Source organism: Microcebus murinus, chromosome 3 (assembly GCF_040939455.1).
Source record: "Microcebus murinus isolate Inina chromosome 3, M.murinus_Inina_mat1.0, whole genome shotgun sequence".
NCBI lineage: Eukaryota > Metazoa > Chordata > Mammalia > Primates > Cheirogaleidae > Microcebus > Microcebus murinus.
Genome location: NC_134106.1, coordinates 11,574,075 through 11,601,467, shown reverse-complemented (window position 1 = coordinate 11,601,467; position 27,393 = coordinate 11,574,075). Strand labels below are relative to the sequence as shown.

At 36.4% G+C, this 27,393-nt stretch overlaps 1 protein-coding gene across 2 annotated transcripts in view; it reads left to right on the top strand.

Annotated features, from left to right (window-relative positions):
* NBAS (NBAS subunit of NRZ tethering complex) overlaps nucleotides 1-27,393 on the top strand; it is a 328,315-nt gene that overhangs the window by 275,667 nt on the left and 25,255 nt on the right. For both annotated transcript variants that reach the window (XM_076000562.1, XM_076000561.1), the window contains exons 47-48: nucleotides 1,289-1,378; nucleotides 14,179-14,374. In XM_076000562.1, the coding sequence (XP_075856677.1) occupies nucleotides 1,289-1,378; nucleotides 14,179-14,374 (286 nt within the window). The remainder of the gene's footprint in view (nucleotides 1-1,288; nucleotides 1,379-14,178; nucleotides 14,375-27,393) is intronic.

Sequence of the window (27,393 nt, the reverse complement as noted above, 5' to 3'; positions counted from 1 at the left end):
TACAGTTTTTACCTTAATGCTCTGAGGTATCTGGCAATTTTATATATAGGGAGAGGCATAAAATTTTATGACATTTTTTGGAAAGAACAAATGCCAAATGAATAAAGCCTTGGTCTATTACTAGCTTGTGATTTTTTTGTTGGTGGTTATAAGGACCATTTTCCTCTTTCAAATGATGACAGATATTTGTTTGCCATATTTTGTACCTTTTGGTTTATGGTTATCTTTTTATTGTTTCTTAAATCAAGTTTTAGATTAAGCTCACAAGAATAAACATTTTGAAAAATTAGTGTTTTGGTGAATTTAGTTTATTTCCTAAAAATTGCACATTTTCTTTAAGCTTAAAATAAAATATGTAGTATTTTTACATTTGTAATATTTTGATATAAATTATACTTCTCTCTCCTTCCCTGCACCCAATTCAATTTAAAGGTTTGGTTCTGATCTAATAAATGGTATATCTGGCGCACGGAAGACATTCAATAGATGCAAATTAAACTTTTCAGCAATAGAATGAAAAGGGACTTTAGGAATTCAGCTACCTTTGTTTCAAAGGAAAATAAATTGCTATTGACAATGTCTATAACATTTAACTTTTAGGAAGTTACAAAATTTAGTAGGCACAAAATGACGAAGACATGAAAGTAGCCGAATGTTAACAGTTGATTCAAATCATCAAATTATTTAGATGATTTAAATCATCAATTAAATTATTTGGAAAATTCATCTAAAATTTCTTTTTTCTCTGTTACATTTTCAGAATTCACTAGAGTTCCACACATCTGTAAAGTGGGCATAATAATAATAGTACCTGTCTTTTGGGCTATAGCGTTTGTTACATGGTAGAATATATGTAAACCACTTAGCAGTGTCTGGGACCTAGTATGTAGCAAGTAAATATTAGTTTTTAAAAAAGGTCAACTGGAGGATTTAGATCATTATTGCATATTTAGATCATTATTGCATATTTAATGTTTAAATGTGCTTATACATTTACTGTTCAATGAATGGTTTTTGAATGACACAGTGCAAGTAAATTATTCTCTTGATAGGAAAACATGCACATATTAGCCTGAGCTCCTTAATGGCAGAAAATGTTCCATTTTCATATCCTTAGCACCTGGTAGAGGGCTTGGTACGTTTGTGGACATCATATACCATAAATGACTATGAGCAGGCAGTATACTATACCAAAATCTAGCTGGCTTCATCTGGGTATGTAAATACCAAGCTTATTTCTGAGGCTTAAGTGATTTACTTCTGAATCATTTCCTCTGTCTTTTTACAGTGGAGGCAGTGCTGACCTCAGTGGGCCAAGGGACCCTCTCCAGGTCCTGGAAGATATTGTCACAGCAGTGCATGCCAGTGTGGACAAGGGGTAAGACTAGAACAGTTTGTGCATCTTCATTTAATGGCTTTCCTTAGAGTCTTAGAATTGCCTTGAATATTCATATTTGTGAGACTTCCAAGACTAAGCAACATTTTCAGGTGTTTCTAGAGGAAGAGCTAAGGAGGTACGTAAGAAAGGGGTGACCCTGCCTCTGAAGACCTGGTGTCCCCAGCTCTGTGCCAAGCCCTGCGTGTGTGGAGAGCATCGTCTCTTCTTGCCTCCTTCACAGGGAAGCCAGCGAGAGGAAACTGCTTTAAGCTTCCTAGAAGAAAAGGGATTCTCATCTCTAACACATTAACTGTATCGATGAAGGGTAGAGATTCTTAGAGTGTATATATTATCTTTAAAAAAACTTCTAAATAAATCTTCCTTGTTTGAGGACACAAGGTACACAGGCTTTACAAGTCTATAAGGGTATGTATCTCTAATGCTATTTTTAGAAATAATTTTTCATTCAGGCACAATGGTATTGATAAGAATAATAGGAACTGTAACTGAATAGTTATGTACTTTCTCAGGGCTGACACAGGTCTTTCATATGCCTAATATCCGTGTCAACCCTATAAGGCTGCTCCCAGTTTCCTTTTTAGAATTGGAAATATGACATAATAATAATGAAGGCATGTTTGAGAGAACTCCCCATAGTTCCCATTCAGTAATATATATATATTTTTACATATAACCTTCCAGTGATTGTTCAGGTACAGACATATTTTATATAGTTTCAATTGAAATGCATAAATGCGTTTATATTCTACTTTTTTTTACTTGCTATTGTGACACTTTCCATTTATCTTTATAGATTTTGTGATAATAATATGTGATTTTTTTTTTCCCCAATGGCTGTGTATGTTGTTGCCATTTTCAGAGGAAGATCTGGAAACTCAGAGAGTTTCCCAGAGTAATAGACCTGGGAAATAGAACCAGATTCCACCCTTGCTGTAAATCATAATTTAGTACTCAGCTGCCTTTATAGGATATTTCCATACATTGCTTTGTGCCTAAAATTTGAGTGTCAGAATATAGAGTGAGCTTTGTAGGTGGATATGGGAAAATGTTGCAAACAGGACCCTCTACTTCTTCTGCCTTATAAGCTTGCACAGTTTTTCTAAACACTTTTGTTTGTGGGTCTTTAGATAGGAAGGTAGCTAAAGCAGTGGCTACATTAGACCCCTTCTTCTAAGGAGAAATTCTGTATGTTTACTGCATGCCATGCTCTGTGTTAAGTCACAAGGAGTTATATATGGATCACAATAATCTCTAATCCCAAGCAGCTCACATAGTATCTGTACTAGAGAGAGGTAAGTGCTATATAGAAGGCAAGGTTCAGGGAGTGGTTTGTTCTGCCTGGGCACGTTAGGGCATATTACACAAGGGGTGACAATGGAACTGGTCTAAGAAATAAGAGTCCGTTAGGAGGAGGAGATGGGTGATGGTATTCCAGGGTGAGGAAGCTGCCTGAGCAACTACAGATATAGCAGATAGCAGAGCAGGCAGAGATGCTACATGAGAAACACTTAGTTCCTCCCAGAGAGTCCCTCTCCTGCTGCCCTTCCAATCCCAGCTTGTCAGTCAATTCTCAGCCAGCAGCGCCCAGTAGGCTGCTGTAGCAGGAAGCTTCTCAGGCAAGGCTGACCTTGGATCCTGGCTCCCAACATGGAAGGATCTTAACAGGCGCTGTTTTAGGCCCCATTCATTGGGGTTCTTAGTCTTGTCCCACTGGGGACATCTCAAGAAGATGAGAAGGGAGTGTTTTTCATAATGAATTTCCAAATATACAAAAGAATCCAACTTGGGTCTCACTTGAATACAGAATTTTTTTAAAGCTTCTAAGAGAAATGGAAATGGAGGAACAGAACAAGATTTACTTTTTATTCCAGAGACACAGAATGGCGAAATCTTCTTAACAAAAAACTTCAGTGAATTTCTTTTTTATTAAAAAAAGAAAAAGTAAAGACAAATCATAAGTTATATTCCTGGCAAGTATTTTTTGAATCTGCACAGTTACACCTGACACCCTTTGTTTGGATTTCCCTTCCCAGTAATGTTTCTGGCAGAATCAAACAGGGGAGTCTATTTGATTTCTAGGTAGTTCCAAATAGAGCCTTGGAAGTGACGTGGAGATTCCAGAGTTTTGAAAGTAATGCTCTCAGGTCCCTCATTCTTGGCCTGATATGACTGCCTGACCTCTAGGAGGCCATGCCAAGCCTTTTGTCCCCCATCTTGTTGATATACCAAGTCCCCCTCAGTTCCAACCCTGCACCCCCAACATCCACTGTCTTACACAGCGTCTGTTTTGATAGTGAAAAACCTTCACTCATACATGTGGTCAGCTATCTCACACACACAGGCACATCCACATCCTCTTGGGTTTTGTATACACCATCCCATAATACTCCTTGCAGGGAGATTACATAGAACAGTAAGAATTTGAGTGTGTGTTTTAGCCACCACCATGTATTTCGTTCTGTGGTTAATTTTCAGACAGTTTACTATCTGCATGTTCTCTTTTGACTTTTTATACTGGTACAGATGTTGTTTATGTTTTTTTTTAATTTAGTTTTTAAAATTTATTGACACATTATAATTGTACATATTTATAGGTACAATGTGATGTTTCAATGCATGTATACTTGGTGTAATGCTCAAATTGGGGTAATTACCATATCCATCACTTTAAACACTTATCATTTCCTTTATGTATCCATTTGGGTGTCAAAAAATAAAAAAATAAACATCATTTCTTTGTGGTGGCAACATTCAAAATTTTCTCTTCTGGCTGTCTTAAAATATATAATACATTATTATTTGCTATCCTCATCCTACTGTAAACTAGAACACCAAAACTTATTCTTCCTGTCTAATTCTAACTTTGTAGCCATTGCCATACCTTTCCCAGTCCCCCTCACTTCTCCCCCTTCCCCATCCTCTGGTAACCACTATTATACTCTCTACTTCTCTGAAGTCACCTTTTTTTGGTTCCACATATGAGTGAGAGTATGTGGTATTTGTCTCTCTGCCTGGATTATTCCGCTTAACATAATGTCCTCCAGATTCATTCATGTTACTGCAAATGACAGGATTTTATTCTATTTTATGGCTGAATAATATTCCATTTCTCGTGTGTGTGTGTGTGTGTGTGTGTCTCACATTTTCTTTATCTATTAATCATTAGATGGGAAGTTAGGCTGACTTCATATCATGGCTATTGTGAATAGTGCTACAATAAATATGGGAGTGCAGATAAGATATCTCTTTGACATACTGATTTCATTTCCTTTGAATATATACCCAGTAATGAGATTGCCAGATCATATGGTACATATAGTAGTTCTATTTTTAATTTTTTAAGGAATCTCCATACTGTTTTCCATCATAGTGTACTAATTTACATTTCTACCAGCAGTGTATAAGAATTCTCTTTTTTCAGCATCTTCACCAGCAATTATTATTTTTTGTCTTTTTGATAATAGCCATTCTACTAACTGGGATGAGGTGAAAACTCACTGTGATTTTGATTTGCACTTGCCTGATGATTAGTGATACTGAACATTTTTTCAAAAATCTGTTGGCAATTTGCACGTCTACTTTTGAGAAATGTCTAGGGTTTTCAGCCATTTTTAAATTGAATTATTTGGGTTTTTTTTGCTATTGAGTTGAGTTCCTTGTATCTTCTGGATATTAACCTCTTGTTATATGCATAGTTTGCAAATATTTTCTCCCATTCTGTAGGGTTGTCTCTTTACTTTATTGATTGTTTCTTTTACTGTGCTAAAACTTTTTAGTTTGATAGAATTCCATTTGTTTATTTTTGCTTCTGTTGTCTGTGCTTTTGAGGTCTTATTTTAAAAAGTCTTGCCCAGTCTAATTTTATGACACATATGATTTATAGTATATTTTGAAGTCAGGTAGTATGATCCTTCCAGCTTTGTTCTTTTTGCTCAAGATTGCTTTGGCTATCTGGAGTCTTTTGCCTTTCCATGTGAATTTTAAGATTGTTTTTTTCTATTTCTGTGGTCAATGTCATTGGTATTTCAATAGGGATTGTATTGAATCTGTAGGTTGCTTTGGGTAATATAGATGTTTTAACAGTATTAATTCTTATAATTCATGAACATGGCATATCTTTCCATTTGTGTCCTCTTCAATTTCCTTCATCAGTACTTTATAGTTTTCATTATAGAGATCTTTCATCTCTTTGGTTAAGTTTATTATTAGGTATTTTATTTTTTTGTAGCTATTGTAAGTATAACTGCTTTCTTGATCTCTTTTTTAGATAGTTTGCTATTGACATATAGAAATGCTCCCAATATTTGGGATGTTGATTTTGTATCTTGCAACTTTACTGAATTCATTCATAGATGTTGAAAATGCCTTTGATAAAATTCAACATCCATTCTTGACAAAAACCCTCTACAAACTGGGTATACAAGAAACATACTTCAACACAATAAAGTCCATATATGACAAACCCAGAAGTAACATAATACTGAATGGGGAAAAATTGAAAGCTTTTCTTTTGAGATCTGGAACAAGACAGGGATGCTTACTTTTACCACCTTTATTCACCATAGTAGTAGAATTTCTAGTCAGGCCCAAGAAGGAAATAAAGGGCATCCACATTGGAAAACAGGAAGTGAAATTGTCCCTGTTTGTAAATGACATGATTATATATATAGAAAACCGTAAAACCACACCAAAAAACTGTTAGGATCATTTGCCTTTTAACTGCAGCTCCTGCCTCACTCAGAAAGCCCTCTTTCCCTGTTCTTTTATGTGCTAATTTTATCACATAAAAACACAACACCTAAACAGGCCACTAGTGGGGCATTCAGCCACCTGTACAGATAGCTTTCCTTTTTAGTTTAACCACATTCTTGCCTCCAGACATCCAGATTAAGTATTGTAAGAGTTTTAAATGATGCCAACCCCCTTTTAAATATCTACAATTAAAGAGAAGGTAAGGTAATTAATTATTAAGATGCTCTTGCGTATTAAAGTTTATTTTATGAGTGTGTATGCTCTCTTTCTTTATGTATATCTGTAATATCGTATTTTTGATCATTTTAATTTTTTCTATATTTAATTATTATGGGTACATAATAGTTGTATATATTTGTAGGGTACATGTGATGTTTTGATACAGACATACAGTGTGAATTAATTAAATCAGGGTAATTGGGTTATCCAATACCTCAGGCATTTAACATTACTGTGTGTTAGAAGCATTCTAATTCCACTCTTTTAGTTATGTTAAAGTATATCATAACTTATTGTTGATTATAGTCACTTTCTTGTGCTATAAAATATTGTTCATTCTGTCTAACTCACTATATTTTTTAACCCATTAACCATCCCTACTTTATCCCCCAGTCCCTGCTACCATTCCTAGCCTCCCAGTCATTCTACTCTCTGGTTCCATGAACTCAATTATTTATTTATTTTGAGACACAGTCTCACTCTGTTGCCTGGGCTAGAGTACCTGGTGTCAGGCTAGCCCACAGCAACCTGCAACTCCTGGACTCAAGCAATCCTACTGCCTTAGCCTCCTGAGTAGCTGGGACTACAGGCATGTGCCACCATGCCTGGCTAATTTTTTCTATATATTTTTAGTTGTCCAGCTAGAGACGGGGACGGGGTCTCATTCTTGCTCAGGCTGGTCCCGAGCTCCTGAACTCAAATGATCTGCCCGCCCTGGCCTCCCAGAGTGCTAGGATTATAGGCGTGAGCCACCGCGCCCGGCCAAGATCAATTATTTTTAATATTTAGCTCCCACATATGAGTGAGACCATGTAAGATTTGTCTTTCTGTGTTTGGCTTATTTCACTTAACATAATGTTCTCCAGTTCCATCCATGTTGTTTCAAATGGCAGGATTTCATTCTTTCTTGTGGCTGTATAATATTCCATTGTGTATATGTACCACAATTTCTTTATCCATTCATCTGTTAGTTAGTGGACATATAGATTAATTCCATATGTTGACTATTGTGAATAGTGCTGCAGTAAACATAGGAGTGCAGATATCTTTTTGGTATACTGAATTCCCCTCCTTTGGATATGTACCCTTGGAAAGGTGCTATTCAACTTACTCGTCAGAACAAGCTTATCGTACAGAAATTATCATCTCCCAGAGGTTACGTAACTTGTCTAGGCTCATGCAGGTAAGGACATACTATCAATTTCTTTCACTATATCATCTTCTGACATTAAAGAGTCCGCAATAGAGAGTAAGTTAGTGCATATCACACTTCACTGTGCATAGGAATCTCCTGAGGGCCTTATTAAAAATCTAGATTTTGATTGAGTGGGTCTGGGAGTGGCCTAAAATACTCTATTATTAACTAGCTCCCAGGTGATAGCTAGTCCCTGGACTGAACTTTGGGTAGCAAGGTCTTAAGGCATTACTTCCCTCACTTGTCTCTTTGACCTGCTTTCTTCTGCCTGTACCTTATTTCCTTTTTACCTCCTGTCTTCATTTACCTTAAAAAAATTTCCTAACAGGAGTGACCCATAAGCATGAACTGGTGTGTTAGTGATTCTCAAAAGGATGTATAGGGCTGGGCATGGTGGCTCATGCCTGTAATCCTAGCAGTTTGGGAGGCTGAGGCAGGAGGATTGCTTGAGCCCAGGAGTTTAAGGTTGCAGTGAGCTATGGCAATTTTCAGAAAAGATGAAAAATTTTCATTAAAACTATTGAATATTTTAGGGTTTGTTTGTTTGTTCAAATTGCTGCTTAACAATAGTATCAGCTTCAGCTGTCTTTAAGCTTCATATATATTTTGAACAGTATCAGATAATTCAGACTTCACTGAACTCTTTGGTATTACCTAGGGATTGCACATTATTTTTGAAGCACAGAAAAGACCAAGAAAAGCCTGCTAGAGCAAATTGAATCTAACTTCTTCCTGCTCTTCCTGCTTTGTAAAGTAAGGTAAATTGACAGATGCTCTCTAAATATCCACAGTGCGTTAGCATTAGGTTCTGTAAGTTAAGCCTTCCTGAAAGCTGTGATCACAAACCAGGATGGTGGATCCACTCTACCACTGCAGTGTTTCTTGGATAACTTCAGGGCATGTTTATGACTATCCAGCAGCCATCTCTGCTTTGTTACCGCAAGGTATGTTCATGCTTTCATTGATAAGTGAAACTCAAGATGTTCTAGATTGGCAGATATTTGAGGGTACCACAAAAGAGATTATTAGTATTTACCAAAAGACAAGATTTGAAATTGAAATTGTGTGCATATCAAAATTATTGCCTTTCTATAAATTTTTCTTTTAATATAACTTGAATACGATTATTTGTTTTAAAAGTCACACTTTTTATATTACTGCAATACCATCAACAGTATGCGTTTGTTTATTTACAGTTTTCTCTTATTCCTTACTGGCTGCCTCTAATAAATAGATGACATTCTCCTGAGAAATGTCTCCCCAGTCCCAGCTCCATGTTTAGTAAGAAAGGTGTGCATAGTATGTAAATCAGTTCATTAATTGAAGTTAGGGACCTCCATAGGATGTGAGTGTCATGTCCTTCACTGTTGGCTCAATTGTACTTACTTGCCCCTGCCTGCCTGCCTTACTTCCTTCCCCTTTACCCGCCTTCGCTCCTTTCCTTCTCTTCTTCTCTGGCATCATACAGATCACACTGCAAACTCTTTTCCTACTGAGAGGCCAGGCAGGTAATGGAATGAGCATGGTGACTGGGCTTCAGAGGAGACAGGCAGTGGTAGAGCCTGAGGGGAACTAGAAAGCCAGCACAGGCCCTGTCCGCAGGAGGCAGCTGCTGCCTTGGCCCCAGCCTGTCGTTGCCACTGTGGCTGTGCCATCCGGTTTTGAAACAGGAACTTGAAAATCCTGGTTCTGTGTGTGTGTGTATGTGTATAACATTTCTTAATTCGAGACATTGGCATCGACTGTGCCAGCCAACCCACCCCAGCATTTGGTTGCCAGTTTTCCTTCAGTGTAGAAGATTAGATGACGTGCCCCGTGTTCCTCACAGGTGTATGTTTTCCTTGTTTTTTTTTTTTTTTTTTTTTTAGACAGAGTCTCACTTTGTTGCCTAGGCTAGAGTGAGTGCCGTGGCGTCAGCCTAGCTCACAGCAACCTCAGACTCCTGGCTCAAGCGATCCTTCTGTCTCAGCCTCCCAAGTAGCTGGGACTACAGGCATGCGCCACCATGCCCGGCTAATTTTTTCTATATATATTAGTTGGCCAATTAGTTTCTTTCTATTTATAGTAGAGACGGGGTCTCGCTCTTGCTCAGGCTGGTTTTTGAACTCCCGACCTCGAGCAATCCGCCCGCCTCGGCCTCCCAGAGAGCTAGGATTACAGGCGTGAGCCACCGCGCCCGGCCTGTTTTCCTTGTTTTAATGCTGTCTTTCCCTCTTGCCTTCTCGAATAAGAACAATGATTTTTTTTTTGATTACTGCATCATGATTTATAAAATGCTTTCATATTTACTATCTCTTTTAATGTACCTTAACTATTTAAATTTAATTTTATCTTTCTGTGTGTGTGCCACGCAGAATCTGAGGATTAGCTTATTTATATTCTTCATATCTATCTTTTTGCTTATTCAATAATTGCTTTCGTTTCATTGACATTTCCCTTCCATTCCTTTGTGCTTCTGTGGATGTCCTTTCGTGCTACATTATATAGTAGGAAAATGTAGATGAACACTTGATCCAACCCCATAAGATCACATTCTTAAATTAATAATTTAATGAACATATTTTTGTTGTCATTGTTGCTGCTGCTGTTCTTTGCTGTTAACAGAGCCACTTATGTATTCCAGATGACTTCTTATCTTTTGGACCAAAACTAATTCTGTCAATGTATATTTCCTTTATTAGGTAATTTTTTAAAATAGTTTATTAAATTACCCTTTGCAGGATAATATTGCCCTCCCCAATATTCACTATAAGGTAAAAAGTAGAAGCAGTTGCTTATGTGTCTATAGTGAAACCATGAGAGATGTCTCCCTTTTATCTGTTGTATAACTTGTTAAAATCATTATGTAACTTTTATGATGAAGTAAATATGTTTTTAAATAATATACTCTTCTTACTTTTAAGCTCATTAAATCCTTTCCTTGCCTCCATAAAAGACTAGAAATGCAATCACTTCTCTTCTTCCCATTCTGGTTTTTTACATGATAAAAGTCATAATTGTGATTTTTTGCCTATCTATCTTGACAAATTTTAAACCCACAAAAAAGTTACAAAGATTAAAAAAATACATCTATATACTGGTCCCCTTGATTTACCAATTGTTGACATTTTATCACAGTTTTTGCTCCCTGTCTCTCTCTCTATGTGTGTGTGTGTGTGTATGTGTGTATGGGTGTGTGTATTTGTTGAACCACTACAACTTTTTAAAACTCAGATTGAAATCAAAATGTAAACTATTTTGTAGCTAAAAACTTCAGGAGACAGTGTCCAGTTTAGTGCTTGACAGCTTTTTATAAAGAGCTGCCTTTCATTTCTGTGTAGTCTTGTGAGCATCAGTGTCTGTATGGCTATACAGTGAAGCTCATCTAAGACATGGTGCTTCTGGAACCCTGAGCTTCTATTTTAGGCATGAGTTCTCATAATTTTATTATGTATTTGAACTATCAACCAAAAATTAGAATGTGCTTCTCTAAAATGTCAAATGTTATTAACTGCACAATAAGTTCTAATGTAAAAGGAGTCTAACTCAATTTAATAACTTGGAAAATATTATAGTAATAATCCTGCTATATCTCATCAGTATCTGAATAATTTTAATCTACTGCCACAGTGTTCTGGAATATGCCCCAACTTGGTTCAGTAATATTGTGCAGTAATTGACAAGGCAGTTAGATAGTCCAATTTCAAATATTGGTGCCACTACTTACTGTGTGATCTTGGACAAATCATTAAGCCTCTCTAAGAATGTTTCCTCATCTGCAAATTGAGTGTATACATCAAACAGATAGTTATGTATACATCAAACAGATAGTTATCTATATATAACTGTATACATCAAACAGTTATGATAAAGTGATGTATATAATTCATGGCACACAGTAAGCCTTCAGAAGTTATTAATATTGTTTTCATTCTTGTTCACCACATTCAGGGTTTTGGTTATTGTTATAATTTCCATCTGGTCTTTGTAACTCCAGCTTCCTCCCATTCTAGCTCATCCTACTCATCCCCCTGTTGGCATTTGGGTGCAAGGGTCAAAAAATCAGCTTCCTGTTCTGTAAAACTAGCTGGGAATCGTGGCCCAAAATGGGCTTTAAATGTTTTCCTTCTGAATTAGACCTAATTAGACAGCTTCACGCCTCCACCAAAAGGGCCTGAGTCTGCCCCAGCCTGCACATTTCTCTAATCACTAACATGATTTTGATGTTCCACTGCTCAGAAACCCTCCATCATTCCCATTCCATACAAAATGAGACCAGATGTCCTCAATAATAGTGGTTGCCTTAATTGAAGTACGTATTCATGTGCCAGGCATTGTATTACATGCTTTGTAGCTATTATTTTATGTTTCTGTTAATTCTTAACATCATGAGGAAGGTATTGTTATCCACCTCCTATTTACAAATAAGGAAACTGAGGCACTGAACTGTTAAGTGACTTCTTGGTCAAAGTAACACTGTCAGGAAGTGATAAATCTGGGAATTGAAGCCAGTCCTGACAACTCCGGAGCCTGCACTTTTGAAGAGTTAGCCTGCACCTCCTCTTCAGAGCCTTGTATTCAGTCTCTTGGTTACTTAGGTGAGAAAACCTATCCTTCCTTAGCTTGCAGGCTTCCAACTTACCACCCACACATCAGTCAGTGCTTTAATCTCTCCCTGAACATTCTGTGTCCTTTGGAATCTTTTACTTTTCTTTTCTTGCCATTCTCTGCCTTTTCTCCATTTATATATATCCTACTTATCCTTTATGACCGTGGTCCCCGGCAGGGCAGCACATCTCCGCCTGAGCTCCACCTCCCCCCCCCACCCCTGTGGAAAAATTGTCTTCCATGAAACTGGTCCCTGGTCCCCAAAACTCTGGGGACTGCTGCTTTATGATCCTGTTCAGATACCACGTCCTCTATGAAGCCTTCCCTGATTCTATTCACTCTTCCTCCAAAATAATTATTCGAATTTATGTTATATTGGTAATTTGTATAGTAGTCACTTTAAAGTCTTTCTGTTCCATTGTATCATTAGTTCTTTGATGGCAGAGACCATATAATTTTTATTTCTGTATCATCAACCACAAACTATAGTGCTTTGATGATGCTGATTATTATGATGATTATGAAAATGATGCTTACTGTTTATTAAGTACTTCCTTTGTGCCACATACTACGCTAGGTGATTTGTATACATTATCTTGGTTTCACAGACTCCAGGAGACATGCTCTTGGAACTTTTGTCTATTTAACTGTTAAATGGAAATGATAACATTCATGATTTTTGTATAGAGTTCTTAGGAAATGACGGGGCCAGAATTCATCAGATTTTTTTTTTTAATGGTAAAAAATGGCCTTCCTTTTACAGTATACTGTGTTTGCCTTGCAAAAATTAAGTATCCAGGAGATATTTGTGGCATTCTACTTTTTGCACACAATTTTTCCCATTTCTGATAAATATTAAGGACGTTTATAGGTAAAACTAACAAATGATAAATTCAGGAAATGTTTCAGCCAATTATCCACAACATTTTGTAATTTGTTTTATTCTTAAATACAAATAATGAATCACATTTTTTTTAATTTACATTGCCATTAAGTAGCACTTGCCAAGTATCATGAACCACAAACTATAGTGGCACTGTAGAATTTTATTCTTCTCAGAAGTTTTTTGGAAAAAAAAAATGTATTCTAATCTTGTTAGGGCATGGAATTTGGTTTAGGATAGTTTAGTCTGAGACTCTGATTTATAGCTGAAAACGTTATATGGATCTCGTTACAACAAAACCTGTATAATTCAGTGCTTTTGCCTAGATCTCCAGGGCTACCTGGGAGTGAGTCTTCTATATGGATAACCACTTAACAATCATTAGTAGTAATTCATTGACATGGTCATTAAATAAGTTCTTTTCCTGAGATGGCCTCTTTGGGATTACAACAGAAGAGATTCTAATACTGGATAGAGAGTTGTATAAGCTGTCCCTTTTTGTGAATACTTTTTAGACTTCAAAGTCCTATAATAACCAAGTGTTCATATTTTATTTTTAGGGTACTATAAAATTTGATACTCTAACCACATTTTAAAATTCTAATTACCAATGAAGAGTGATAGAAAGAACATGGGCTTTGAGGTCATACTGCATTATCTATTCTAAATGTATGTGGGCATATTATATCACCTCCCTGAAATCTATTTCCTCGTCTATAAAATGTAATTTGTGATACATACTTTGCATAATTATTGTCAACTAATAATAGTATATGTAAAATTATTAGAATGGTATCTGGTACTGTTAGTGTCATTAATAGAAATAAACCTTACCACTTACTATATTTTGTGTGAGAAATAAACTAGCTCAGGACATATTGGTTAATGATTATTTTTTATCTGCTTTATATGCAAAACTCATTTTAATGTGATACCGTTTAAAAATTACATTCATTTTTCACGTAGTTTTTAAGTAACTAATATGGTTTGCTACAAGCCATTTAAAACCCCAATTTTTTCCTCTGAAGAAGAAAAAAAGTCATTCAAAATATAAGTATTCAGGTCAACGACCACATTTGATTACTGGAAGGGAGAAAAATCAGACTCGGGAGCTCATAGGCACCCTTTGATTTTGCGCTGCAGAGAGGAGCTGGTTTCGTCTGAGGACCTGCTGGAGTGGCTGAGGCCGTTCTGTGCGGATGACACGTGGCCGGTGCGGCCCCGCGTCCGTGTGCTGCAGATCGTGGAGCAGTCATTTCACCTGAGTGAGGAGGACAGCAAGCTCCTCGTGCTCTTTAGGACCGAAGCCATTCTCAAAGCCACTTGGCCCCGGAGACAGGTAAGGAGGTGTCTGACTGAATATTTTTTCTATTAATAATTAGAGGGCCAGTTCTTAATTCCTTTAAACTACTTTCAACTGAATCATCAGCTTTTTAATGCAAATTTTCCGATATATTTATCAAGGCAGTTATTTCATGATTGAATATGTACCAAAAAGTTTGTTTTTCCATATGTTTGAACATGCACATGTGTGATAGATAATGTCTAACTCACCAAAGCTGTTGAAGTTTGGCTTAAATTCTAAATTGATGCGTCCTAAGGACACAGAGTCCAGGAGTCAGGGACCTCGGTCAAGTGCTTGAGCGTACAGAGTAGGCCAGCATGTCCACACAGGTTAGAAACCAGGACTTCCCTGATAATCTCAACTGCAGAAGAGTTTCCTGCGAGTCTGACTCCAACCAATCTACCTTCTAATTTTAAAGCTTCGTTTCTCATTTATATCGTTATTACTACATCTAAAGAACAATGGATTTCTTTTTTAAAAAAATGAATCAAATATTAAAAGTATCTTGGGGCTCATCTCAGAGCATCTTCATAATTATTATCTTACATATTCTTATTACCATCTGTGAGACAAATAGGTAAATACTATTGTTTACTCTTCAGAGTTAGAGAAATTGAGGTCCAAAAAAGATGGATCTATCAAAGATTCTCTTAGTTTTGCCAAATCGCTGAGATCGATTGCAATAAAAAGTCACTAATGTGTGAATGAGACTCTCTTTGAAGCACCATGACCTTACCAACCAGCAGAGTTCAGTCTCAACACTTTGCTTTGAATGGCATCAGAAGACCACTTGCTTCCTCTTTAAAGAGCAGTCTAGGAGCACAGAGGTGATGGGCTGTAAAATATCTTCCAGGTATGTGACATAGAAGTTAGAGGTGTGCTGTTTTCAGCAAACGTGACAGTTTATGTAGCATCCCTGAGGTAGACCCTAAATTAGATCATGTTATTTTTGCCACGTGGAACTTTAGGTTCTGACTGGTTCTGCAGCAGATGAACATGACTGCAGTCACGTACTTTCCCGACACAACCTTCACTTCTCAAGTTCTCCGCCTTGCTCAATTTCTTCACCTTCCTTGACTGCTGGAGTCTGCCAGGATGATGAGGCTGGTTTCTCTGGTTGGAGCCTCACTTTATGTTATGTCAGATCTGTGTTCCGAAAATATTACAAAACTGTGTGGAAGCCAGGAAAAAGGGGAAAACATCCATCTTATCTGTCATGTTGAAACACTAGAACACATACTTTGATATTTGGGCCCAAGCTTCTTATCACTGCTGTTTCTTCTTTTAAGCTTTTCTCAATTTTCCAGGTACTCAAAACGAAAAAGTTGTAACTTTTATACAATAAGATTTTAATGATTTCTGAATATTTCTGAAATTTTAGTTCCTTTATAGTTTAACTTTTTCTAAAAAACATGACTTAAGACAGCTTAGCCTCTGTTATTAAGATTCCTTTTTCATGCACTTTTCTAAGTTAACTTGACTTTATAGCTATGAGTGCAAATTATTTTCTCTCGCTTGCCGAGTCTGTATGTAATGCCGCATGTCACCAGTATTTCCTCTCGTGCTGCAAACATTTTCAGGTCCTCTAGGCAATCTCTCTCCCAGAAGTCCCTGAATGACTAGTAAAAGTTGTGTCACATCCTCCTCACCCTTTTCATTTTCTCTCTCCTCTACTTTCCCCATATATAAGAGGGATTTTCCTGTTCTTGGCTACTAATGATCTAGGTTTATAAATATAGTATTTTGTAGTAGAAATAAGAAAGCTATCATACTGGTTTAATGATACTATTAAATCGACAGTTTCCTCCAAGAAATAAATCAAGTGTCTCTCCCTCCTCCTTTAGAAATTACGTATTCTATGTCTGCCTGGCATTGCTGATTCAAATCTGTATTGAAGGACAAGTGAATTTTATGGGAGAATTATGTCTTATATAATAATTGTAAATAACTTCCTCTTACTTGGAGAATGAATGCGGAAAAATTATGGGCTTAGAATGGTAACACCAACAACTTCTGGAATTTTACAAAACTATGTCTATAGTTTAAATTATCTCTTAAATTATTGTTTCCCAAAAACTGTGCTACCTATCACTGGAGCTGTAGAAAGATCAGGACACTAGTAGACAAATACATGTGTGTGTCTCCATCTTCTCTCTACCATGAGCTTTATAATCCTGGGGAAGATTCTTACGCTGTGTTCCTTGGCTACTTTGTGTGTAAGATGGAGCCTTGAACTGGAGGAGGTCGAGGACAGTGTGCTCAGTTCGTCTGTCATTTCCTCCACACACATGAGGCTGTCTTGTTCACCTCCACATCCCAGATGCCCAGGAGATCCTGAAGCGTTGACTAGATGGGCTCTTGTTTTCTTCACTTCCTTCCTATCCCCTTCTCCATTCGCAGAGGCACTTTAGGTGACATGAAGGATAGAGACGGGTTCTTACAGAGTAAGGATAAGAATAGATAATGATATTGCAATGTTCAATTACCACAAAATGTGGGACTGCTACCTTCACTGTGGCCAGTAATCCTCTTAGGCAGACTTTGCATACATCAAAGAGGGACTTAATATTTAATTATCCTCGAGGTGCCCAAAGTAGTGGCCCCGCAAATCAATGTGTTGCTGGGAAACCAGCCAGCTCCTGCAAAATTAAACACAAAGGCTGCGGTGCCTGCTACCTCGCTGGTTCTCGGAGAGACAGCAATTTCTAGTTTTCTAATGATTAGTTAATAGAATTAAAAATGCAGAGGCCCTCTCTCTAAAACAGTGTGAGAGGCTTTCGTTTCCACCGCAGAAATGTGCCCCAGCTTGGGGTGGGAGGCAGGACGAGGCAGGCATGAAGGGGTGGGGGAGAGGATGACCGTGTTAATCCCCGTGGTACAGTTTATCTGACTTTTTCAGCTTTTGTAATTTTCTAGTTAACTGGTGCATGAAAAATATGGTAAAAATACTGATGTTTCCTTAAAAACTCCCGTACCTCATCATCTCAAACTTTTTTCCCCCATTTTTATGTAAAAGAGAACATGTGGCTCAGAGTTTCACCTTTTAAAATTTTAGTATGTCTGAATTTGTGGTTGTGAGTGATCACCAAAAGAATTAGTTTAAGACAACTTCTAATATCATTATAGATTCATGGATTTTGCCTACTTTGGAATGTGAAAGGACATATTAATCCTTCTCTTCAGAAACCAGTTTGAGTATATTTGCCAAAACATTAACTAAATATGCACTTTTCTGTCAGATGGAGCTCAGAAAACAGTGATAAAAGTCCAGTATGCAAAGGTACATTTAGTTCCTTACAAATAATTTACTGTTACCCTAAATGTCTTCAAAGCTAATGATATGATGTACTTAACCAAACCAAATGTAGGATAATATTTGATGTTAAAAACATGTGTACCTGCATACATATACTATATCCCCAAGAGCTGTGAAATCACAGATTCCTAGAACTAGAAGAGACTTTCAAACTCGTCTCGCTTCAGTAGTCATGTTTTATAGGAAAGGATGTAGATGTCCAGAAAGGAGAAATTACTTCCTCAAATTTTAGCTTACATATCATCTTTTCTAAAACAACTACACAGCCCAAATTAACCACTCAGTCGCAATTTATTTTATTGCTGTCTTAATTGTCTACAAGTCATTTACCGCTATCTGCTAACTTCTTCCTACCTATCCCTATGCTTGTCTGTTTATTATGTGACATCTTTCTTCTTTTGTTAGGATATAAATTCCATGTAAACAAGGTTCTCGGAGACATTCAGTAAATATTTGTTGAATAAATGAATATTAAATCTTAAAACTTGTCCAAGGTCACCCTTAAAATGACAGGGCCAGGACTCCTGACTTTCAATCTGATGTTTCTGCCATTAATGATGAGAGATTAGACTGTTCTGCTTCCTCTTGATATGCAAGCAAAATGATTTGCTTGGAATAGTGGGAAGATTTTCTTACAGAGCGGCCTGGTGCTTTTAGATTGATACTGTTTTATATTAGTTCGCCATACTTTGCTGACAGTGATTTCTGACCAGCCAGTTGCTTCTCATGTGGAAGCAAAGAAGTCAGAAGCATGTCTGTGCAGATATGAGCAAGGGATCTGAGATGTTGGAAAAGAATTCCACATGCCTTTTATCCTCAAGATGATTAAAATTGAGAGAGCATGCATAGTAATTACTCCTGCAAATATATAGAGATGTTGGGAGTCTCTCTTTATGAATAACAGGTGGTTTCCCTTAAAGATTTGGTCTCTCACCAGTGGCATCCTTGAAGAAGAGGGAACCTTGGAATGTGTCCTGTATGCACATTAATCTTTAAAACTCTCCTGCACAGTAGTTACCATCTTCTCTGTTTTAGATGAGGTCATGTGACCAATTTAAGGTGACACGTACTCAAATCCAGTTCTGTCTGACACTAAAGCCTGTGTTCTTGGCCCCATGTTACACTTCTTCCCATGTGCCAGGGAAATATATTTGAGTAGCACTAGATTGCATAAAGTGTGGCCTTTTCTCTTCCCACTGTGACTTTATATGGATTGAATTTGATTAGACATGAGATATCAGGAGTTTGAAAGAGAACAGAAAGCCATACTCTATCTTTTAGCCTTTGTCACTGTCTCAGTACATCATAGGGTGTATGTTAACTGCTGCTTAATTAAAATATGAAAAAATGCTGTGCCTGATAACTGTTGTTTGAACAAAGCAGTATGTGAAATACCCATCAAGAATACATTATGTGCCACACACTACACTATACTCTAGGGAGAGAAAAATAGTCAAGGCAATTGGTAGTGAAGTGTTTGGGCTCTTCAGCCACATAGACCTGGGTTCAAATCCCAATTTCACCACTCACTAGCTCTGTGAGCTTGGAAAAGTTAGTAAATCTCTCACACCTTCAGTTTTCTTATTTGTAAAATGGAAACAATATACAATTGTCATAAAGATTAAATGTATTTTTTCAAGGTTACTTAAGTCTTTACTTCTCTTCTCCTCTCCTCCTTCTTTCTCTCTCATACACACACACTACCTTCAGTGTAATTATCTTATTCACTTATAGTACAATTAGGTTCATTTTTTTTCTATTTGTATGGTTTGCCTCATTCTTGTTTATTTTAATTGTTTATCCTTTTTTGAATATATGAAACATTAACATGGAATATAAAAGATTATTCTCTTGGATTTGGTGGTTTTTTTTCTTTTTTATGGTATTTTGAAATTTGGACTTTCTCAACTTATAATTGTGCTGATTATATAGGTCTTGTGTAACTTTATGTGTCCTTGTTCTATTTTGTTTTTGGAGAATATATAGATAGAAACATAATTCATTGTTTGCCATTTCCTTCTGCTATCTGGAAGTTTCTCTGGATAACTTCTAACTGGAATAAAAAATCAAAGTCAAAATAAAAACTGAAAGCTGCAACAAAAATCTGTTTTCCCTTAAGCTAAGAAGATGCTACATGTACTGTTAATGTTTTTGAGGGCCTTCCATGGCCTGAACATAGGTTTTGTATGCATAACATTTCATTTAAACATCATGATATTCCTATATCATATCCCTCTGACATAGGTGATCTTGTCACTTCCATCATCACATGAGGAGACAGACTCAGAGGGGTTAAGAAATTTGTACAATATTGCAGTACTACAATGTGGCAGAATATGATATATAATAATGAACCATCAATACTAGTAGTTACCATAGTGGCTCAGTGTTAACTCCATGTTAGACACCCACCTATAAAGGTGTGTATGTCTGTATTATATGTTATGTTACCCATTACGTTATATATTCTGTTATGTTATACTATTTTATTCTCCAAGTAAACTACTAGGTTAGGTATAATTACCTTATTTTTTATATATGAAAGCACTGAGGCTAAGAGAGGCATTTTTACATGATCACACAGCTATTAAGTGATAGGGCCAAAATTCAAATCTGAATCTGAATGATACACTATAGTGAAAAAATTTCCAGCTGTATTTCAATTAATACTTTATCAAGTTTGACTTAAAAACAAAGTCTGGCCTTAAAAAGCCAGCTTCAATAGCAGCAGCTCTTTAAAATAAACACGCATATATCTATGGGGACTTATGTGGCATGATTGATTATTTATCCTGGGAAAAAATTTATAAGGCAAAATCTTTGCTTTTCTTATTTTAACACAAAGTATTCTCCCTATCGTATGTTTCATCTATAAGTGTTTCATAAAAAATTATATTTAGCCATGTGAAAATATATATGGTATGTGAAAGTGACAACAGCACTTATGAGGGGTGATTTTGGCATGTTTTATCATATAATTTCTGTGTTTAGAAGCATAAAAAAATATGCTACAGTAGGATGCTGTAAAGAATGGCTCAGAATTGTACTTTTTGGCCCCTTCTGTATGTTTATGTACCCACGGATGTATGGAAACCCCTTGGGAACCTACATTTCTGTAGATTGGGAACCTACATTTCTGTTCTTTCATTGGCTGTCCCCCCATCCCAAAGATGTGTCTGCAATACCCTAGGAGAGACATCTTATGGCAATTGAGAACCATTTATTCTCAAGCAATTTATAAGCAGGTACTCACTGTCCTACTATACCTTAGGAGAGAAGCAGAGGCTAAAAGTTTTAGCTCATCACCAGACCTTAACCAAAAAACAGGAAAGAGCTCATTATCTCATTACTTTATTCTTTATTGGAACACCCTTCCTACGTGGTAGATAATTCTTACCTGAGCATGGGTTCGTGATGGTTGTTTGAACCTTCAGACCGTCTCCAAAACACATTTTGCTTTATTATAAGCTGTGCAAGGTTAAGTATTTATGAAATTCTCTCAATATCTATTATCTGTTTTTTAGTTCTATAGAAATGGGAAAATCTGCCAGAAAATAGCACCTTACTTTTTGATATTTAAACTGTAGTGATATTTCCATAATTTTATATCTTCTATTTAATAAAATCTATAAATACCCAGGAATGGAAACAATTATAATTAATGTTATATTTATATTTTCTTGTCCAATATTAATAATACTATAATTAGTAGTAACAACTAATAGTGATAATGCTATTTATTGAGTACTTACTATATGCTAGCCACTGGTCTAAAAACTCCTTTGGTCAGCAGAGAATGTTGCTATTCACCAACTGAGGACTAGTTTTGGTCATCTCAAAATTCCCTTCCCAAGACATATTGATTAGATCCAGTGGACACAACAGGTGGCATTGGCCACCTGAAACCTTATAAAAGGAGTGGCTTTAACAGTCCAATATTGGTAAAGATCAACTCTTACCTTTTTATATTTCTGTATATCTGTTGAAGCTGGTTTGTTTGTTTATTTTCTATTTTGAAGCCCTGCATACAAAGGCATTTCAGTATGACTCTATTGTGTTCATGAAAGGAATTGCAGTTACTTTGCAACTTTAAATCAAGTATCTTCATATGAGTCTCTTAGAAGCAAGCTAACAGCTCACCAACTCTTGTGGAAGATAAGAACATGATGATTAATATCACGACTGCCAGTAATGATCCTCTGTTTGTAATTATTTTCCATTTATAAAGTGATTTTATACACATTAATACCTATTTCATATTTGTAAATATCTGAAGACAAAAGAAGCTACTGTCAATGCACACAGATTCATATTTCAGAAGAGGTACCTTAATTTAAGATATTTGTGTTCACTTTTAGCAGCCACAGAGAAATTTAAGGTTAAAACTGTCTTCAACTAAGAATAGGTGACTTAGTACATTTTTTCAAGGACACCAGCTCTGTGTCTGATAAGGAAGCTGCAGCTATTTGACAAATTGACTTACAACAAGGGCTAAAGTCACCTAATTCAATGAGGAGAGAAACAGCGCTTTGAGAGACAAAAGCGAAAAAGATATTCTTATGTTTGAGCTCACATTTTAATTTTGCCCTTTAAGATCCTAGGATATTTAGTTAGTTGTGTCGGTGTGGAATACTCACTAGCTATGGAGGTGCCTATGAAATGCTGGACATTTTCACCTCTGGGATTTTGTTTGATACTCATTGGGCAAGAGACAGAGATTTTAAACGAAGTATATGCTACTTTATTCTTCATTGGGGAAAAGGACAAAGTAAAATAAAATGTAGTAATAAAGAATAGCAATTTTGATCAAGTTTATTTTCATAATCTGTAGAAGTCATTTCAAGTACCATATTTATTACATAAATAAATGTGATTTTTTTTTTTTTTTTTTTTTTTTTGAGACAGAGTCTCGCTTTGTTGCCCAGGCTAGAGTGAGTGCCATGGCGTCAGCCTAGCTCACAGCAACCTCAAACTCCTGGGCTCAAGCGATCCTCCTGCCTCAGCCTCCTGAGTAGCTGGGACTACAGGCATGCACCACCATGCCCGGCTAATTTTTTATATATATATCAGTTGGCCAATTAATTTCTTTCTATTTATAGTAGAGACGGGGTCTCGCTCTTGCTCAGGCTGGTTTTGAACTCCTGACCTTGAGCAATCCGCCCGCCTTGGCCTCCCAAGAGCTAGGATTACAGGCGTGAGCCACAGCGCCCGGCCAATAAATGTGATTTTAAAAAAGAGATGAAGTTAACCCACAATTTCATTTCCCTAAAACAGCCATTGTTTTTGTATTATATTTTTGCCTGTCCTGTCCAGTCTGTAGACATAATTATTAGAAGGGATCCTAGCACAGATTCTGCTTTCTGCTTTTTTACATTTAGCTCATAATGTGGAGGATAATATAAATAATACCTATCATTTATCATGTGCCTACTATGTGCTGATTTCTTTGTTTCATTCCCATTACCTTATTTAATATTTACGACTATCATATAAGTATGTGTTCTCTCTGTCTTATGGAAGGGAAAACTAAGCCTCAAAAAAGGTTGGTAATGTCTCCAAAATAAATATTTTTCTGTGGTGAAGCTGCATATTTAATCAAATTGACCTTTTATCATTTATTTTATAATCCTTTTTGTGAGATATGTTGAAGCATTTGATAAAGCATCTAAAGTTAATTTTTCCTCCATGTTAAAATATGTTTCATAGTCATTTAATATTGTAACTGTTTAGAGACTCGTGTTAACTCTTTGTACTTGGCATATTTTATGAAAATATTTACATACTTAGGATATATATTTTATATGGACTATACTATTTCATAGACAAGAGAGAATTTGATTCTTTCCTAGCTTTGCATGCATGTTTAGCCAGGTGCCTTATTTTCAGGTATTTTAGGGAATTTAGATTCTCATGATATTCATACTAGTTGCAGGCTCTCAGAGCTCCTATGAGCCTCTGAGACCCATTTGTTTTAACTTTTGTGATCTCAGGGCAATACTTCCTTTCCTAATTATTTTTCATGTAATTTATTAGATTTATGACATAGTGATTTTTTTCAACTTAAGGTTATATAATTTTTCTAACTCTTAATTAACAACATTACTAAATATAGTATGCAAATATATTGGGCCAAAGCTAACTTCTAAAAAGTAGGTGAATAACATCATTATTTTTATTGCACTATTTATGTAAGAAATGTATATTGATCATTTTTTATTGTGCTTCATATTCTCTGATGACCACTAGGATTTAAATATAGCTGAATTTTTAGCGCTGAAAACTTGAAGGCATTTTTGTTAAAATTAGAAACAAAACGAGTGCCCAGTATCATTATTTTTTGTCATTGTTCTTCCAGTCCTAGTCAGTGTAGTTAAGAAAAGAAATAGGGTCTGTAACTTTTTGAAAAGTCAAAATTGCCTTTATTTAATTATAGGTTATATCATTATAATTTCTAGAAAACCCAAAGAAAATACTGAAAATGACTATAATTAATAAAGAGAATATGTTAAAAGGGCTAACTAAATGATAAAAGAATACATCTAATAATATATATGAAAATAACTCATGTAAGTCCTTGGGATAGAGCTTATTAACAAATATGAGTTTAATTACTTACATTTTAACACTTAGTTTGTGATCTTTTTCTTAAATACATTTTAGAGTAAATATTGCTATTCAAAGGAAAATGTACTAACTCTTTCATCATCCAGAAATCCATGTGTAGGAACCTTTATTTAATACTATTAAGATAGGCTAGTCTTACACTCTTCCTTAGTGGGATGAATTATATAAATAAATATATCTAAAAGCTACTGGGAAACAGTTCTCCATCAGTCTCTCACAAATCAACAAGTCTTATAAGCAGAGGCACTATCTTTGTTCTAGACTATTTTTTTTTGTATAGCAGAAAGCCCTGGAAGATAAAGACAGTATCTCCCTAACAGCAAAGGGCAGGTATGCTTACTGTCCCAAATAACAAACCCACATTCCCTAAGCTTAAGGTTCTTCAGCAGCATAACCCACTTTGTGTGTCCATGTCACTAGGCCTCTGTACCACCCCATGGGACTCGGGACTTGGGGAACCGACACAAGAAAATACTGATACTCTGGCTATTTCTGTTGCTGTCTGACCTGGGAGTCTGTCTTGTCTTCTGCCAGAATCCATTAAACTATGTCAGGCTACCTTGTTAACTTGTCAATGGGATAAAATCTTCACAGTTCTTGAAAATGGCTCTCATTCTCCTTCAGAATTAACTCTGGGCTCTTGACCCAAAGGACTGATTATAAGGCACAGAGGAAAGGATCTCTTCCCATCCCTTCTCATAAGCATGTAATACCTGGGAATTAACTTTATATTCAAGAGTGAGGTTGGCCTGGGAGAAAAGTTGTGTACTAACTCTCTTTCTTAGAAGTCTGAAATCTCTTACTTTTCTTTTAAGCAGGAGGGAGATAAGCCATAACTCTTACTATTAACAGAACTAATATTCTTGATATAGCACAGATAACCAAAAATTTCAAAAAAGGTTTCAGTGTGGAGGAAAGAAGTCAAGCAGATCCCTGGAAGCTACCAATCTAAAGTGCAGAAAAAGAACATTTGTTGAATATCTAGCATAATGCTTGATGCTCTTCATGATTTACCCCATGTAATTTTTCTAATAACCTTGCAAGAGTTCTTTCCGCACCCTGCCATATGATTGTTGGGTGGCTCAGATATGTGTACAGTCACCCAGCTAGTGAGTACTTGAGTAGAAATTCAAACTTATCACCCCTACTTCAGTAAATATCAGAGCTTTGGGGGGATCTTTAGAATCACCATGTCTACTATCCCCCGAATTCCATTTCACATTTCCTGCAAAAAGAGACTTTCTAATATCCATAAAAGAAAAATGCAAAGGTCTTTCATGTTAGTCGATTACCTTAATGGAGGTCTTGTATCTGGGCATTTCTTTGTGTTAACTTTACCAATCGAATATGTTGTCTTATATGATGAACATTTTCTTTATTTCTACCCTGACCACTTATGAAAATTTTTAAAAATTTTTTGCATAATATCCTATTTCATTTCACATTTTCTCCTTTCAAATATCTAGGAGAAATCTTAGAGTCCTTTAGATGGATTGGATCTGATTATGCCCATTTCCCTTAAATTCTTACTTCTTCCTGTTAAAATCTCTTCTATATCAAAGTTGTTTCTTCTATTAAAAATAATCTTTGGATAAAAGGTCCCTCATTTTATTTCTGGGCTAAATAGGTATAAGAAGTTCAACATCTAATATAGTGACTGGCACATAGTAGGCATGAAAAAGTGTTAGTTTTCTACCCCTTCTCTTAGCTTTCCAGGGGGCATTTCATGAGATCTCTTTTCATTCTTGTAAGTTTTCTCCCTTGTCTGTTAATTCAGAGGGACTGAAGTCAATATTCACAATGTTTTGAACAGACATGGTGTTCCTAAGTGTTTCGTTGTCTTTGTGTTCTGGTCCTAGCATATTTCCTTTACCATATCCACCACGTTTCACATGTACTTACCACAAGTATGACTAAGAACCCCTCCATTGACTCTCCTCATCTTTCCCCAATCTTTTTTTCCCCTCACCTCTGCATATCCAAATCCGACTCTTCCTTCAAACCCTTTCTTGTATGCCACCCTGTCCACTTTCCTGATCTCCTGAGCTCAAGTTAACTTGTCTCTTTTTACAGCACTGTAAGCTATGTTTCTTAAGACCTTTGTCAAATTGAATGTGTTACAATTAAAACCTTCTTAACTACCACATGGGTCAATTACTCAAGTGTATTAAAGTAGAAATCATAAAATATGATATACTCATACTTTAAACATTTGTGTGGAACTAAAAATATAAATGAGCATTCTTTTGCCAAATATTTACTATAGAATTAAGGTCTTTCTTTCCTTTTTTTTTTTTTTTTTTTTTTTGAGACAGAGTCTCACTTTGTTGCCCAGGCTAGAGTGAGTGCCATGGCATCAGCCTAGCTCACAGCAACCTCAAACTCCGGGGCTCAAGCAATCCTGCTGCCTCAGCCTCCCCAGTAGCTGGGACTACAGGCATGCGCCACCATGCCTGGCTAATTTTTTCTATATAGATTAGTTGGCCAATTAATTTCTTTCTATTAATTTCTTTCTATGGTAGAGATGGGGTCTCGCTCTTGCTCAGGCTGGTTTCAAACTCCTGACCTCGAGCAATCCGCCTGCCTCGGCCTCCCAGAGTGCTAGGATTACAGGTGTGAGCCACCACGCCTGGCCAAGGTCTTTTCTTAAATATACAAATGACTATGCTTGTAGAGTAACTAACACTTCCTTCTTGTGATTTTACGTGACCATCTAAATGAAGAGAACAAAAATGTCTAGTTTTTATAGGTTCATTTTTATACAGCTCACAGTATACAAAGGTGATGGATTTGTCCAAACTGATGTTCATAATCTACTTCTCATGTAAAATGCTCTTCCCTTTAAGTCATATCTATATGTATCCAGTAAAGCAATTTGCAAACTCAAGCAAAACTAGAAGGAAATATGGAAAACATTTGACTTCTTTATTCCAGACACTGAGTTGAATTGAGAGGGATGTTTGAAAGAGGGATAACTCAAATTGTTGCAGTCAGAGATTTATGGTCACCTGAAAAACACATTTTTAAGTCCTGAATATCACAACAGCTCAAAGTAGACAAATGGGCAAGTCAG